Genomic DNA, 13,234 nt, shown 5'->3' with positions numbered 1-13,234 from the left:
AATTCCAGGACAAAAACTGAACAGTCGTCATAGTTAAGTTGTCAGTCGACACTTTCTTTGCCAATGAGTCGCAAGTTGCTCCAGACGGGACCTGTTTCAATGAATAAGGCGATGGTAGGCAGAAATAGTCTTTGGTACCCTTGCACTCCTTTTTACCAGTGACCATCTGGACCGCTCCCGTCGCAGTATTAGATGCTTAGGCGGTAGTAGCACCATGGAGGTTTGGGTCTAAAGTGCTTTTCACTGAGCTGGCCGCTGCAGCCTTGTAGTGCCGTTGTTGAATTTGCAGGAGGGTTGGAGAAGCGACATCCAACCATCAGCGACACAGACCTGCAGTTTCTGCCGCCCTATCAACCGCCTTATTTGTAGCTCTCTTACCACTTGCCTACCAAAGTCACGAACACTTCCCTGCGTTACAGCTTCAAGATGAGCCGGCTCAATTCCTCTTAATCTCGTGACAAAGCAACAGCGGCAATTCGCTCCTTCTATTATCTTCTGGCAACCCTTCCTCGGCTCTCCTTTTATAATATACACGATCTGCCTGAAAATGATGGCAAGATCTGACAGATGAGTATCTCGCCCCTCTCCGGTAAGAACGCAGCAGTGCTCGACCTTCTGCGACGCCTCCTTGTGATCCAAAATGACGGTCAAGGCAACGATCAAATAGCTCCAATGACCACAGCCATCTGTTATGACGGTCGTACCACGCGCTGGGCATTGAATCGGGGATTGATCAATGGCAACCTAGTCCCGTATGGAGCCGGCGAGATTCGGCCACATATAGCTGTCTTGACCACAGGATTCAGTTATGGGAGCTTGCTATTACATTACTTGATACCGACACTGGCAAGCTTTATGACAGATTCTGTCTATAGTGTGTTCACTTACAACTTCCTAGGCATGATCATAGACTTCATTTAGCAGGCATATTCGGAAAGGTCCGAGCCATCACAAGATAGCGCGGATGCTTGGCGTGCATACCACACTCGACCAATCGAGGATTTCTTCGAGGAATGGAAGAATAAGTACCTCAATCTAGAGTGGTCTGTAATCCAGGTAATGTAGACGATGGAGTCTTGTTCCACTTCGATGCGAGTACGGATGTAAGTAACAAATGCCTAAGTCGGGAGTTGTTCACTAACGTTTAACCTTGCGACAGGAAGCTCGCGAGATATATCGCAGTCATGGCTGGCCTTATGACTTCAATCGTGAAGAGTGTGGAGCGGCGTTGCAAGAGTGGGACAGGAAACAGCGATGATCGCGTGCTGATGAGAAGTGTGCGTCAAGCCAAGTCGAATGCAATGGTGGAAACGTATCTTTTTCGTGAGTGTAGTATGGTGATGGAGGATTTCCGAGATGAGCTGGAATCAATTTTCAGGGTGGTCTCTGTCAAAAGTGCTCACACGTTTTCCAAAGACGCAGACTATCATAATATCTTATAACCGATGGATGACAGCTTCCCAAACTCAGATATTAGGTATGACTGTTCTGATATGTCTTCTATTAGACTACATTAAAATCCCAACAGAGCAGCGTTCAAACGCTCTCCTCAGCTCGCTTGACTTCAGTTGTCTCGCTGTCGTTGATTGAAGATCGTGCACCATGAAGAACCGGCCCATTACCAACGAACTCGCCAAGGTTGCCATCATAGACAAGCTGCTCTGCTTCCGCCACTAGTTGTTCAAATGCCAGAGACTTCTCAACACCAGTGCCAGGCATCTTGAAGATCAGGCAGGCGATCCAGTAGGCCAAACCTCCAATCACAAATGACAGCACCCATCCTAGAGCATACATATGAGAAGCCGCCTCATCGACACTCACACCAAACGAGCCAATGAAACCTGGCAGGGGCAACAGGAAACCGATCACAAAGGCGGCGAAGGCTCGCACGTTAATGCCGTGGAAGAAGTAATAACGAGCGGAGGACGAGAAAGTGTAGAGATCCGCCATCGAGATATTACCTCGACGGATCATGAAGTAGTCGACAATCATGATGGCAACAACAGGGCCCTGGAAGATGCTGTAACCGCCGAGGAAGTTGAGAAAACCATTGGCGGTAGCCACGATACGCCTAGAAATTCCGTTAGCAAATAGACAGCAGTCGACGTAGAGGGGAAAACGTACCAAGGGACAATGGCAAATGCAATGATCAGGCATAGGAACTGGCCTCGAACGATGTTGATGTACTTGGGGAAAAGGCAGGTTACATCTGCAGCAAACGGGATGAAGTTGCAAGCAATCGAAGTTCCGAGAGTAGCAAAGGCAAAGCATGCGGAGGCGAAGAAGACTCCGGCGCGAGCAGGGGAAGTGTAAGAGCGGTCGAGAATACCATTCAGAAGATCGTAGGGGTTCCAGAACGCTTCACCATAGTAGTTGAGCACTGCTGACTGCAGAGAGAATAAAGGTTAGTGGCACTCTAATGTCAAGCACACTTGAATGACTTACAGTGCTGATGATACCAAAAGCAGCGCAGAGAAGCTGTCCAATGGGGAGACCTAGCAGTTGGCCCCAAACCTGGGCGTTGCGTGTCTTCTCGTATCGGGCAATGTCCGGAATCGTCACAAGGAGAGCTGAATTAGCTCCCATTACTGAATTGAACTGGGAAACAATGCCCCACGCAAAAACAGGAATCGAAGTGACGACTGAAGAGTCTTGCAGCCCGTTGGCAGAAACACCGCCGTTTTCCTTGGTAGCCCAGATGACAATTCCGAGGCCAGCAAGGGGCAGGACAACTGACTTGGCGGTGAAGAGATGTTGAATCTTAGATGTGTGGATGAAGAGGAATGGGATGGTAAAGCAAAATGCCATGAAGAACCCGACCATTGTCTGCGTGGTGATGTATTGATTGGCTGGGATCTTGTTCGGCACCTTCTCCCAGGACGGGAAAATGCATCGTAGGCAGATAGAGATGAATTGGCCCTCGAAGTAAAGCTGCACTCCACCCCAAATAATACCGAGGATTGATCGGAGCACAACAACGAAGTACTGGCCATAAACACCAAAGCTCAGACGAGATAGCACAGGGTAGCCAACATGATATTTGGAAGCGGCGCGTCCGTTGAGGACCATCACCACGGCAGACAGGAGATTGGCGAAGAGGACGACCAGAAGCGCATCACGGACCGTCGCGCCAATGGTAATGAGAGACGCACCGACGCTCCAGGTAGACACGTTCCAACTCTCGCTCCACCAGTAAGCGAAGAAGTTCCAGGTGTTCCATGTCTGCCGATCGGGAGGAGAGGGCAAGAGGTCTTCATTGATGAGATAAGATGTCGCACTCTTCAGCTTAATAGCCTCGTGGAAGGCTGACGGGGAAGTAAAGGCATGCTTGAACCTCTGAAGCCGCGACTTCCCGCCAGCTTCGCTGTCGGTGCTATATTGAGTAACGGTTACCATTGTGATGCGATGGAACTCCTCTGTTGTCTAGCGGTTGTTTCTTGATGCCAGTGAGTGGGCATCTCAGGGCCCTGTCGCGGCACTTGGATGGACGGTGCCTTCTATATCATGGTGCATGGGGATGTGCCAAGACGCGTAGCCACGGCCATCTTATCGTGGTTGAGGTACCGAGCCCACGCATGACTCGTTGAAGATACGCATGTACGGTACAAGCCTGCCGCCCGTGCAAGGTATCAGGGATCCACTTACGTGGGTAGGAAGCGATTATCTTGATAAGAATGGGACGGGACAGGACACTTCACCCACTTTATTAACAAATCAGGGCGGTCGTACGATGATCCTGTATATGCCCACGTAAGATACCATCTTAAGGTAATGAACGTCGCATGACCCCCAACACCCCAAGGGGTAACAGCACTCTTGTCACTCTGTCCAACTATCTTACAGAACACGATTCGGCGCTATCCGAATCAATCGATCCAGAACCATGGCGGCGGGTCCGTTGGAATCCATTGAGGGTGGCAAAGCCTGGTATTATTGTGATACCCCCATGATTCTGGGTGAAGCCCCCATTTACCGCAAGAGTGACTCGACTCTACATTGGGTCGATTGCCTCAAGCCAAACCTCCAAATTCTGAAAGTAGACCCAGTCACTGGTGATGCTCAAGGCAGAGCCAGGGTCATCGAGCTTGAGGACAGCGTGACGGTCCAATTCTTCCGCAAAGGCAAGCCAGGGAGTTACATCTGCGCATACTACCAAGGTGTAGCATTCTTAGATGAAGAGTCTGGGAAGTTAGAGGTTGTCAAGGAGATCATCCCGACAGCTGACCGAGACAAGCTTCGCTTCAATGATGGCGGTGTAGATGCTAAAGGCCGCTTCTGGCTTGCCGAGATTGACCTCAAGGCAATGGCATATGGACCCAACAAACTTCCAGATTCATATGGAGAGCCAATAGGCCGATTATGGAGATACGATCCAGACGGCACCTTACATGAGATGGATAAAGGCTTCATCTGTGGTAATGGCCTGGCTTGGAGCCCGGATAACAAGACTAGTACGCGTCGCCTGCATGCATCGCTTTAGGCTTCGTAGCTAACTTGGTCCAGTGTACTTCAACGACTCTGTGGCCATGAAAGTCTTCAAGTATGATTTCGATCTTGAGAGTGGCGCCATTTCTAATCGCCAACTTTTCATTGACCGAAGAACAACGTATGGCGAGCCTGACGGCATGGTAGTAGAGTAAGCAGATTTTGTCCAGGTCCACCCACGATCCACGTTCGGAACTGACTTTAACAAAGCACTGATGGCAACCTCTGGATCGCCGTATTCGCTTCTCATCGTGTTATGGTGTTTGACCCTCAAGGAAAGCACCTAAAGGACATCGTCTTTTCAGCATACAATCAAGCATGTACAACATGGGGAGGAAAGGATTGGAATATACTGTTTGTCGCATCAGGAAAGGATAGGAAAGGAGAAGTCGGGCCAGAAGATGAAGGCGGCCACATGTTCAAATACCATGTTCCAAACGGCACCAAGGGCATGCCCAAGAATGAGTTCGCCGGTTAAAGTAAATGCAATGCACACAAAGTGATACCATACCAATACTCGAGTGTTTAATGATGCATAGTTGTACTTCTTTTTCTCCTGGACGCCTCTGTTTGGAAATGGCCTCGAAGATAACATCTATTGACAGGCTACGCCGCCAGCACGATACTTGGATCTGCTTCGCAACGCCTGCTATCCCATCTTCCATTGTTGAAGAACACGGGCTGACAATTTGAGCCTGAGACAAGTAGAGGGATTTGACAGTCAAGTAATCTCGCTCTACGTAAAATGAAATCAATGGGCTCGATCTTTTCATTTTTCTTGAATACATTAAGACGTGTGTCATCTTGCCCACGTAGAAGCATCAAATACTGCCTGTACGAGATCTCCAAAGCAACGTTCGCTGATAGTTGATAGAACAAAGGTCTAGACTGGTTGACTAGCTACTCCCACGTGGATGCATGTAATGTGACGATGTCAGCATCCAAAATAACTGCGCTAGAAAACCGAGGGTTCTGGTGGATGTCCACGCTAGCCTCGATGCTTCATATAATTAGTGGCTTGTTACGTGGGCTGAAGTGAAAATAGTCTCCAGACATGTCTCGTAATCCCAATTCACTGGCTTGCTAGACCAATTCGGACAAAGAAGATCATTCGACAGGCTCTGGGGAAGGACTTGAAGTGGATGAATGCATTGTGTTGCACAAGTGCGAAAGGGCTATCGAAGTTACGATATGATCTCAAGCCAAATGTATAACCCGACGAATGCAGAAAGAGCAATGCTTAGATTAAAAGGGTAACATGGTATGCAAGTTATGCATTGGCTGTGCTTGTGGGAGTCAATGAATGCAAAAGCACTTTTCGCATAGACTCGTTCACGAACGCTTAGCTACCCAGCGTGCTGCTCCTCTTCATACGCCATTGCAACCATACAGAGCAGGTTGCATTCAGCCCAGTACCTAGGCTGACTCACATCAAGATGTGTTGTCTAGTTGGCAGTAGTGCTAACTGCTGTCCATTCGGTCGGTACTACGAACAGCATCAGAGAAAACCCGGTAATGGCTTCATCTGATGCAGGACACGCGAGTTCCCCAGGTTTCACATGATGCAGGGCGTAGCAGTTCAAGCTTGTGTGGGCAGCTTGTGGGCCTCTGAATCGTTGTGCGCAGGCGAACATGTGGAGACGTGGCAGACGGAATTCCATCTGATTGATTGACTTCCCTGTAAGCAGCATTTGCGGGGTGTCTGATTCTGCGGGGATGTTTAGTTGGGGTCGCAAAGACTGGCCGAGTCGAAGGTTGCACGCTCAAGGCTTCCAAGGCTATATAGCTGTAATCTTCCTTTGAAGAACCGGATTAAAATCACTGGGGTTCTGCTTTATTATACCTCGAAATCTCAGGCGGTATCAAGTATTTCCATCCTCACACACGGTTCGGCATCCCACGTCATTCTTGTCTGACCTTTCAGGTTTGGAATGTGTTGGAAGAGATGCTTTGGCCGCCGTCAGTCACACTACTAAAATATGTTAGAAAACTTGAAGGTCAATGTCTAGTACCTGAGTTTACACTGCCATCATATATGTCAATGTATACGAAACGGGGCCAGGGCGTGATTAGATTGTCCATATGTCGCTGTTGACGATTTGAAGCCTACTTGTGCCATGCATGGGACCTTGTTTCGAATCTGATCTTACCAGAAAAGTGGACGCCTCAAAGTAATGAGCAGGAGAGTATGGACAATTGCCCTGCATTGGCCCCATTGGCCAATGACCTCGGTATTGTTTGAAAGAAGGAAGAGACTTGGGGAAGCGGGGACACGGAAAAGCCTATGATTGGCTATGATGTGCCATGGCATTCTCCTCCCAATTCCATCAATGACGGACAGCGTATCGTCTGTTCGTTCCAGTTCTCCCATACATGTTAGAAATCTGGGGATGGGCTATGAATCCATTCTCTCAACTAACGGACACCGTCAGTTCTCCTATTGAGATGCCGATGTTCTAAAAGCGCGTGATTCTAATTGAGAGAGATATGGGCCTCAGACCGACCTGTTACGATGGACGAGGAAGGGCCAAATTCGCTACCAACATTTCTACCACCCGAAACAGCCAGAAAGTATCTACAATCTCGACGAGTTCGAGTCACACGAGCGGTAAGCAATATCTAGACTTCAGTTCTGTCCTAGCAATCACAAATCAAGGGTTCGAGCCTTGGTCCTTGGGTGGGATTAGGGCAAATGACCAAAGACATTCCTCGCACATCTGACCTGCGCCTCTATTGTTGTTTGTGAATAAAACTGCTGACACAAATCCCGGCAGTGTGATCGTTGCAAAAAGTGAGACCGAACCCCAAAAGAGAGAAATGAAACGCCAGTTCATTGTCTAACCTTGGTCTTGAAGGAGGAAAATCCGATGCACTGGATTCCAGCCATGTGAAATATGTACACAAGCGAAATCCTCGTGCACTTATACAGCTGCCTATACTCGTGGTCGTTTGAAACCTGTGCAAAAGCTTACATCCTCACGAGCGCAAAGCGACCTCAGCGATACTAGCGATTCAACTCAAATAGCTACAACCAAGGCGGCACAAGCCGAAGGACTATGGGGTCCATTGCCGCCTGGCGCTCAAGAACCTAGGCCTTTTGCCACGAGCGGCGAAGAGAACTTGCTGGACAATACAGTATCCCGCGAATCTCCTGAACCCGTGCAGACCGACCTTGACGGCCAATATATTGGACCAGCTTCCGGTATATCTTTTTTGCTCCGGGCCCGACGACGGTTACAACAGCAACCGACCACTGGCACAACGTCAATCTTCACTTTCGATGACGCTCCACTTCCCAAACTCGGACCCCATTTTCGAGTTACACTGTCCAAGTTAGAAATGACAAAGCTTGTACAAAGGTATTTCGACTTTGTTTCTGCCGTTGATCGCTTTTTGTACCGTCCAGCTGTTCAGGGTTGGTTGGAGGCATTCCACGAGAATGATGGGCATTTAGGCAATGAGGCAGATGATCATGCTCGCCTAGCTCTGTTATATATGATATTTGCAAAGGCTCAAGATCATACAAGCCCGAAGCCCAGTACTGCTGCGTCAGATATCAGGTAAAATTGCCTTCCAATCGGCGTTTCCCTTCTAATATAGTGGACAGCATTCAGTTGTTCCTCGCTGCAGACGATCAGCTGACAAAAGAACGAGGCTCTGTTCGACTCTTGACTATCCAGGCACGCCTCTGCCAGTGTCTCTGGCTTCTACTGCGCTCTCGCATTAATCATTGCTATACTCTCTTTGGAACTGTTGCCCATATGGCGATTGCTCTTGGATTAAATCGCAATGTACACACCGTGAATCCAAACAATGCCTGTTATTCTGATGAAGTTGAGCTTGAATGTCGCCGCAGAACATTCTGGAGCATATATTGCTTGGACAACCACCTCAGCTTAGCGCTCGGCAGACCGAAGACGTTTCATGATGAAGATATTGATCAAAAGTTGCCAGGATATTTGGATGAAAGCGATCTTTATCCGAGCTCTGGTCAACAAAGCTCTCCACAATCGTCCCTGATTGTAGGACCGGTAGCATACTATACGTAGGGAGATTCTGCCAGTCGAGGTTTCGCTATGATTAACGATGTCTTCTAGATTGTCTCGAATTGTTAGTTCGATCTTACGCGACTTGTACTCGGTTCGGCCATCTTTTTCGCCGAGCCGACATCTTCTTGTGGATAGATACTCGCAAATACTTGAAGCATGGGGATCAGAGATAGCGACCTTTCTAGATGCAACTGGAGGAGATGCGACACTTCATGTTGCCATTTTCCAGCGCCAGAGGACTATCCTTAATCTCACATTTTGGCACACAATGATTTTGACCCATCGGCCTATTCTTCTGGACAGCGCATCGAGGTCTAACGAGCAGAACTTCCAATCCCACAGTAGGATACACGTTGATCAGATCCGCACTAGCATTCGAGAATGCCTGCACGCCGCTACAAACATCACAGCGACAATCAATAACCTTACACAAACAGGACAGCTATTTCAAGCTTTTTGGGTATATCTAGTTTCTTCAAGCCCTCAGAAACGTTGCTGATCGTATCACAGTTTACGTCTTACTGTGCCTTCTCAGCGACTGCAATTCTCTACTTCTACGTTATCCAAGGAAGCTCATGCCCCGACCTTTGTCGCGAACATCTGGAGGCCGCTCTGAGATGCCAAGATCAGATATCGAGCATTGCAGAGAAAAACTCTTTGGTAGCGCGATATTGTCTGTTGCTCGATGAGTTGAAATATGAAGCTTTGAGACGCATTCGATCGCCATCATCGAAAACTTCAGAGTATAATACGACCAATTCACCGCCAGACTTCCCCAACGCGACTTTCGAGAGTCCTCCCGGGTTCTCCGACTTTGGAGACTCTAACAACCTCGCTCCTGAATTCAATAGCACACTAGAGGAACTTAATGGATGGGCCCAATTTGAATCAATGGTAAGTACTGAGGAACATTAAAGGCTGCGAGACAATTTAATGGTGACGATATCACATGTCTTGTGCATCGGGCCTTCATAAACAGCAGCTAACTGTCAATCATAAGGTGATTCCTGAATTTGGGGCACTGGAAACCCTCCTTTACACTGATGTGAACGAGTTACCACAACCTTTCTAACTATGGGTACCGTGACTCTGACCAAGGCGGCTGCGCGCGTTACTAGTCCTGCCCTGTGTAGCTGCACAGTTGTCATGTCGGACGTGTCGCCAACGCACCCTTCGCTGCTCTATAGCTACACGAAGTCTTTACATACACCAGTAAGCATTGTACGTCCCAAAGAAAAGTAATGTGAAGCACTATATTAATGCAGTAGAATTAGTATGGTCATGATGCAAGCAGAAAGGTCTATGTTGCTATTCCATGTCCACTACTAGTTCGCCTTATGGTCAGACACCAGCGCCATTGTATGCCCCAACATTAGGTTTGGTATAATTGGATACATCCGCGCCGAAATAATCCATATTCCCATTGTTTTCTATAACAGTGCCGCTCAAGAGTGCTGCCGAACCATTTTGAATCCGATATCCAAATGCGGCACCAAGCGTGTCTCCTGCGACCCTCGGGTTGACGAAGCCAGGGTCACCAATAAGGCCATTCTCGGTTGGCGGAGTGATGGTTTGGAAGAAGTTGGTCTGCCAGTCGATTCCGCTTCCCGTGGGAAGGGTCGCGTTTGATGTGCCTACGAAGATGTTGTTGATGAAGTGGGAGTTCGGTGGAACATTGATATTGAAGTCTTGTTTCGGGCAGTAGACAACATTATTATAAAACCACAACTCTGGCATCTCACCAACGCTGATCATGCGGCAGTCATTCTCAAAGATGTTATATCGGACAACCTGTGTGGGAGCACCAGACGAACCACATCCATCACAATTCAGGAAAGCACCACCAGCGTTGTCGTGACTATAATTGTATTCGACCAGGCAGGTGCCAGTGACACCCCAATCACAGTCAAAAGCCTGGCTATCGTATACACTCATGATGCTTCCGAACACAACATTATGACGGATCACAGGATTGTTCGTGACCATAACCCACATTCCGGCGAAGTTTCCTCCGGTCCAGGGATATTTCCCTGTTCCCAAGTTGCTAGCAGTATTGTGGTCAATGGACGGCGACTCGGCATACGCGATAATGACTCCGTCTCCGCCGCAAGCATCAATAGTGTTATGTGATACACGTATCGTTTCACCCAGGTTGCCAGCCTGTCCTGGGCGCACTTTGATAGCACCGCCACCACAGTCCTTGACGTTGTTATCACGGACCCAGACATTGTCGAATCGACTGCCATTGGAGGCAGCAACAGAGATTCCGGCTGACATAGCAAAATCAGACGAGTGTGTTGCCTTATCTGTTTGCCCAGCTACATCGTACACCGTGTTGTGATCAATGACAATCCCTCGATGAATTTTTCCATCGCTAGCCGATACTAAAATCCCCTGACGTCGTGCTAGATCATTTGCCGGGTTTTTAACGGCTAGATTGGAGATGCGCCAGTATTCGAGGTTGTTCAGAAATATTGCCGAAGAGTTGCCATTGCCGTCAATAATCGGCGGCCCGATAATTGAGTCCAGCGGATATGCCATAATCCGGATGGGATTTGTTGTATTTCCGTTTCCATGTGGCATCAGTGTTCCTTTGCAGGTGGCATTGGACTTGAATGACAGAATGTTTCCAGGAGAGAAAGTAAAATCATTGGCCTGGCTGAGTGAATTCCAGGGGCTGGTCAATGACCCATTGCCGGGTATCGAAGCGTCGCAATCAACATAGTATTGCGCAGCTTGAGCAATGGTGAGGCCCGCGAAGAGCGTTTGAACAAGGATACCGTGCATTCTGCCAGTAAGTGATATATTGTATTTCACCAGTCTCCCTGCAGACTCTTCATGGTGATGATCAGAAATGGTGAGTGTCACGTCATTTATATTGCCTACGCGGACCAAGTTTGACCTTCGCCAGCTGTGCGGGCATCATTTTCGTCGTCATACTACGTATGCTTAGCCCATGATAGCCATGTCGAAGCTACATGATATCTAAGGGCGAGCCTTGGCAGATGAAACAATACCAGTACCAGTACCTCGGTTTTCAGACCGGACGCGCGACGATGTTACATTGAGGTCACCTAGCGGATCGTAAGCGCGCCTCGGCAGATATCCCGCAATTACACCAGGCCACGCATCGTACTGATTGATAGGCAAGAATGTCCAGGTTGGGCGTAGATGCGGGGATTGATCTTAATAGTCGAGTGCGAAGGCCCACCAGAATGATAAGAAATGGTGCGCAAGCGGGTCTCTGTATCTCGGCACGTTGCGAAACCAACGTGCCTGACATGCCGATCACTGCAAGTGTCAGGTTTTAGGAGAGACCGTAGCCTGATCTGGAGTTTACCAGCTGTCTTAACATGATCTAGGATAGTCTCAGACATCGCGTCTGAACTCTATTGGTCGAGCCACGATGACTGACACAAACCTAGCGTCGTTGCGGTTAAGTTATGCAGAGCTCCTTGATGAAAAACTGAGCGCCATGATATTTAGCTTGAAGCATTGTCCTGTACCCTACAACGTTGCATTTTCTGTCAATATTGACAATGAGGTGTGAAGCAGTCGAAGAGGCGTACGTTGGTTAGATGAAGCTAGAACGCTGAGTCGCATTCAAGACACGGAAGGAGACGTTGACAACTAGTCATGTCCCCATATTATAGGAATACTCACAGCTTTCTGCTTCGATGAGGACGCGTGCGTATATAATACAGGTTAATCAGGCCTCAAAAAAAGGACCACCAAAAGATAACAACTCTTTCCCGGAGGTCAAAGACAGATACTCGATACTAATTGACCTCGGTTGTGGAAAGTGAGGCCGCTGGCAGTGCCTTTGACGTGATGATTCCCTTTTACTTTAAGCTTTTGACGCTCGGTGTCGCGTCAATGGTGATCGCGGCCCCCTCTACCAATGTTCCGCGGGCGCCATCAGCCTTTGTCCACCCTGGCGTCTTGCTCAATGCTACTCAGCTGAACTTCATGAAGAGCATGGTGGCCAGCAATACCGCCCCTTGGTCAACCACCTACAACCTCATGATGACAAATTCCTTAGCCAGTTTAGATAGGTCGGCATCACCAGTGGTTATGGTAGAATGCGGATCATACTCAAACCCAGATGTGGGGTGCACGGCCGAGAGACAAGACTCAATTGCAGCGTACACAATGTCTCTGGCATGGTATATCACGGGCCAGACAAAGTATGCTTCGAAAGCAATAGAATATATGGATGCGTGGTCCGCCGTCGTCACCGGCCACAATAATTCCAATGCGCCCCTGCAGGCCGGTTGGGTAGGGTCTATGTGGGCGCGAACAGCAGAGATTATCAGGTATACAGATGCAGGCTGGAGTACCAGTCAAGTTTCTCAATTCGAGAACATGCTGAAGGAGGCTTATCTACCAGAGGTCATTGTTGGTGCGACCAACTACAATGGAAATTGGGAGCTAGGTCGTCTATCCTTACCTCACAGATCTACCTTTTCATCTGTCTGACCATTGATGCAGTAATGATGGAAGCCGCTATCATGATAGCAGTCTTTATAGAGGATTCAAGTTCTTACGATACCGCAATGACTAAATTCCTCGACCGAGTCCCAGCGTACATATATCTTAGCACCGATGGCGATGTACCGATCGCTCCTACTGGAAGCACGTATGACACAACTGCCGAGATCATATCATACTGGTACGGACAGACGACTTTTGAGAACGGG

General features: G+C 48.5%; 3 protein-coding genes across 3 annotated transcripts; 1 reads left to right on the top strand and 2 right to left on the bottom strand.

Annotated features, from left to right (window-relative positions):
* Positions 1–1,536: 1,536 nt before the first annotated feature.
* UCRPA7_3898 (putative allantoin transport protein) lies at positions 1,537–3,396 on the bottom strand (the record flags this gene model as incomplete). Its single annotated transcript, XM_007916455.1, has 3 exons — positions 1,537–2,071; positions 2,125–2,387; positions 2,446–3,396. The coding sequence occupies 3 exons, from the start codon at positions 3,394–3,396 to the stop codon at positions 1,537–1,539; spliced, it is 1,749 nt and encodes a 582-aa protein (XP_007914646.1).
* A 487-nt stretch (positions 3,397–3,883) lies between these two features.
* UCRPA7_3897 (putative smp-30 cgr1 family protein) lies at positions 3,884–4,963 on the top strand (the record flags this gene model as incomplete). The annotated part of the gene is made up of 3 exons (XM_007916459.1): positions 3,884–4,451; positions 4,504–4,636; positions 4,696–4,963. 3 exons carry the CDS (start codon positions 3,884–3,886, stop codon positions 4,961–4,963), a joined length of 969 nt encoding a protein of 322 aa, XP_007914650.1.
* Positions 4,964–9,875: 4,912 nt separating this feature from the next.
* On the bottom strand, positions 9,876–10,811 carry UCRPA7_3896 (putative ig domain protein group 2 domain protein; the record flags this gene model as incomplete). The annotated part of the gene is made up of 1 exon (XM_007916472.1): positions 9,876–10,811. One exon carries the CDS (start codon positions 10,809–10,811, stop codon positions 9,876–9,878), a length of 936 nt encoding a protein of 311 aa, XP_007914663.1.
* Positions 10,812–13,234: the final 2,423 nt, after the last annotated feature.

This window comes from Phaeoacremonium minimum, assembly GCF_000392275.1.
Source record: "Phaeoacremonium minimum UCRPA7 unplaced genomic scaffold PA7_03_scaffold_293, whole genome shotgun sequence".
NCBI lineage: Eukaryota > Fungi > Ascomycota > Sordariomycetes > Togniniales > Togniniaceae > Phaeoacremonium > Phaeoacremonium minimum.
Note: the sequence above shows the minus strand (reverse complement) of the source record. Positions and strands in the feature narration are given on the sequence as shown.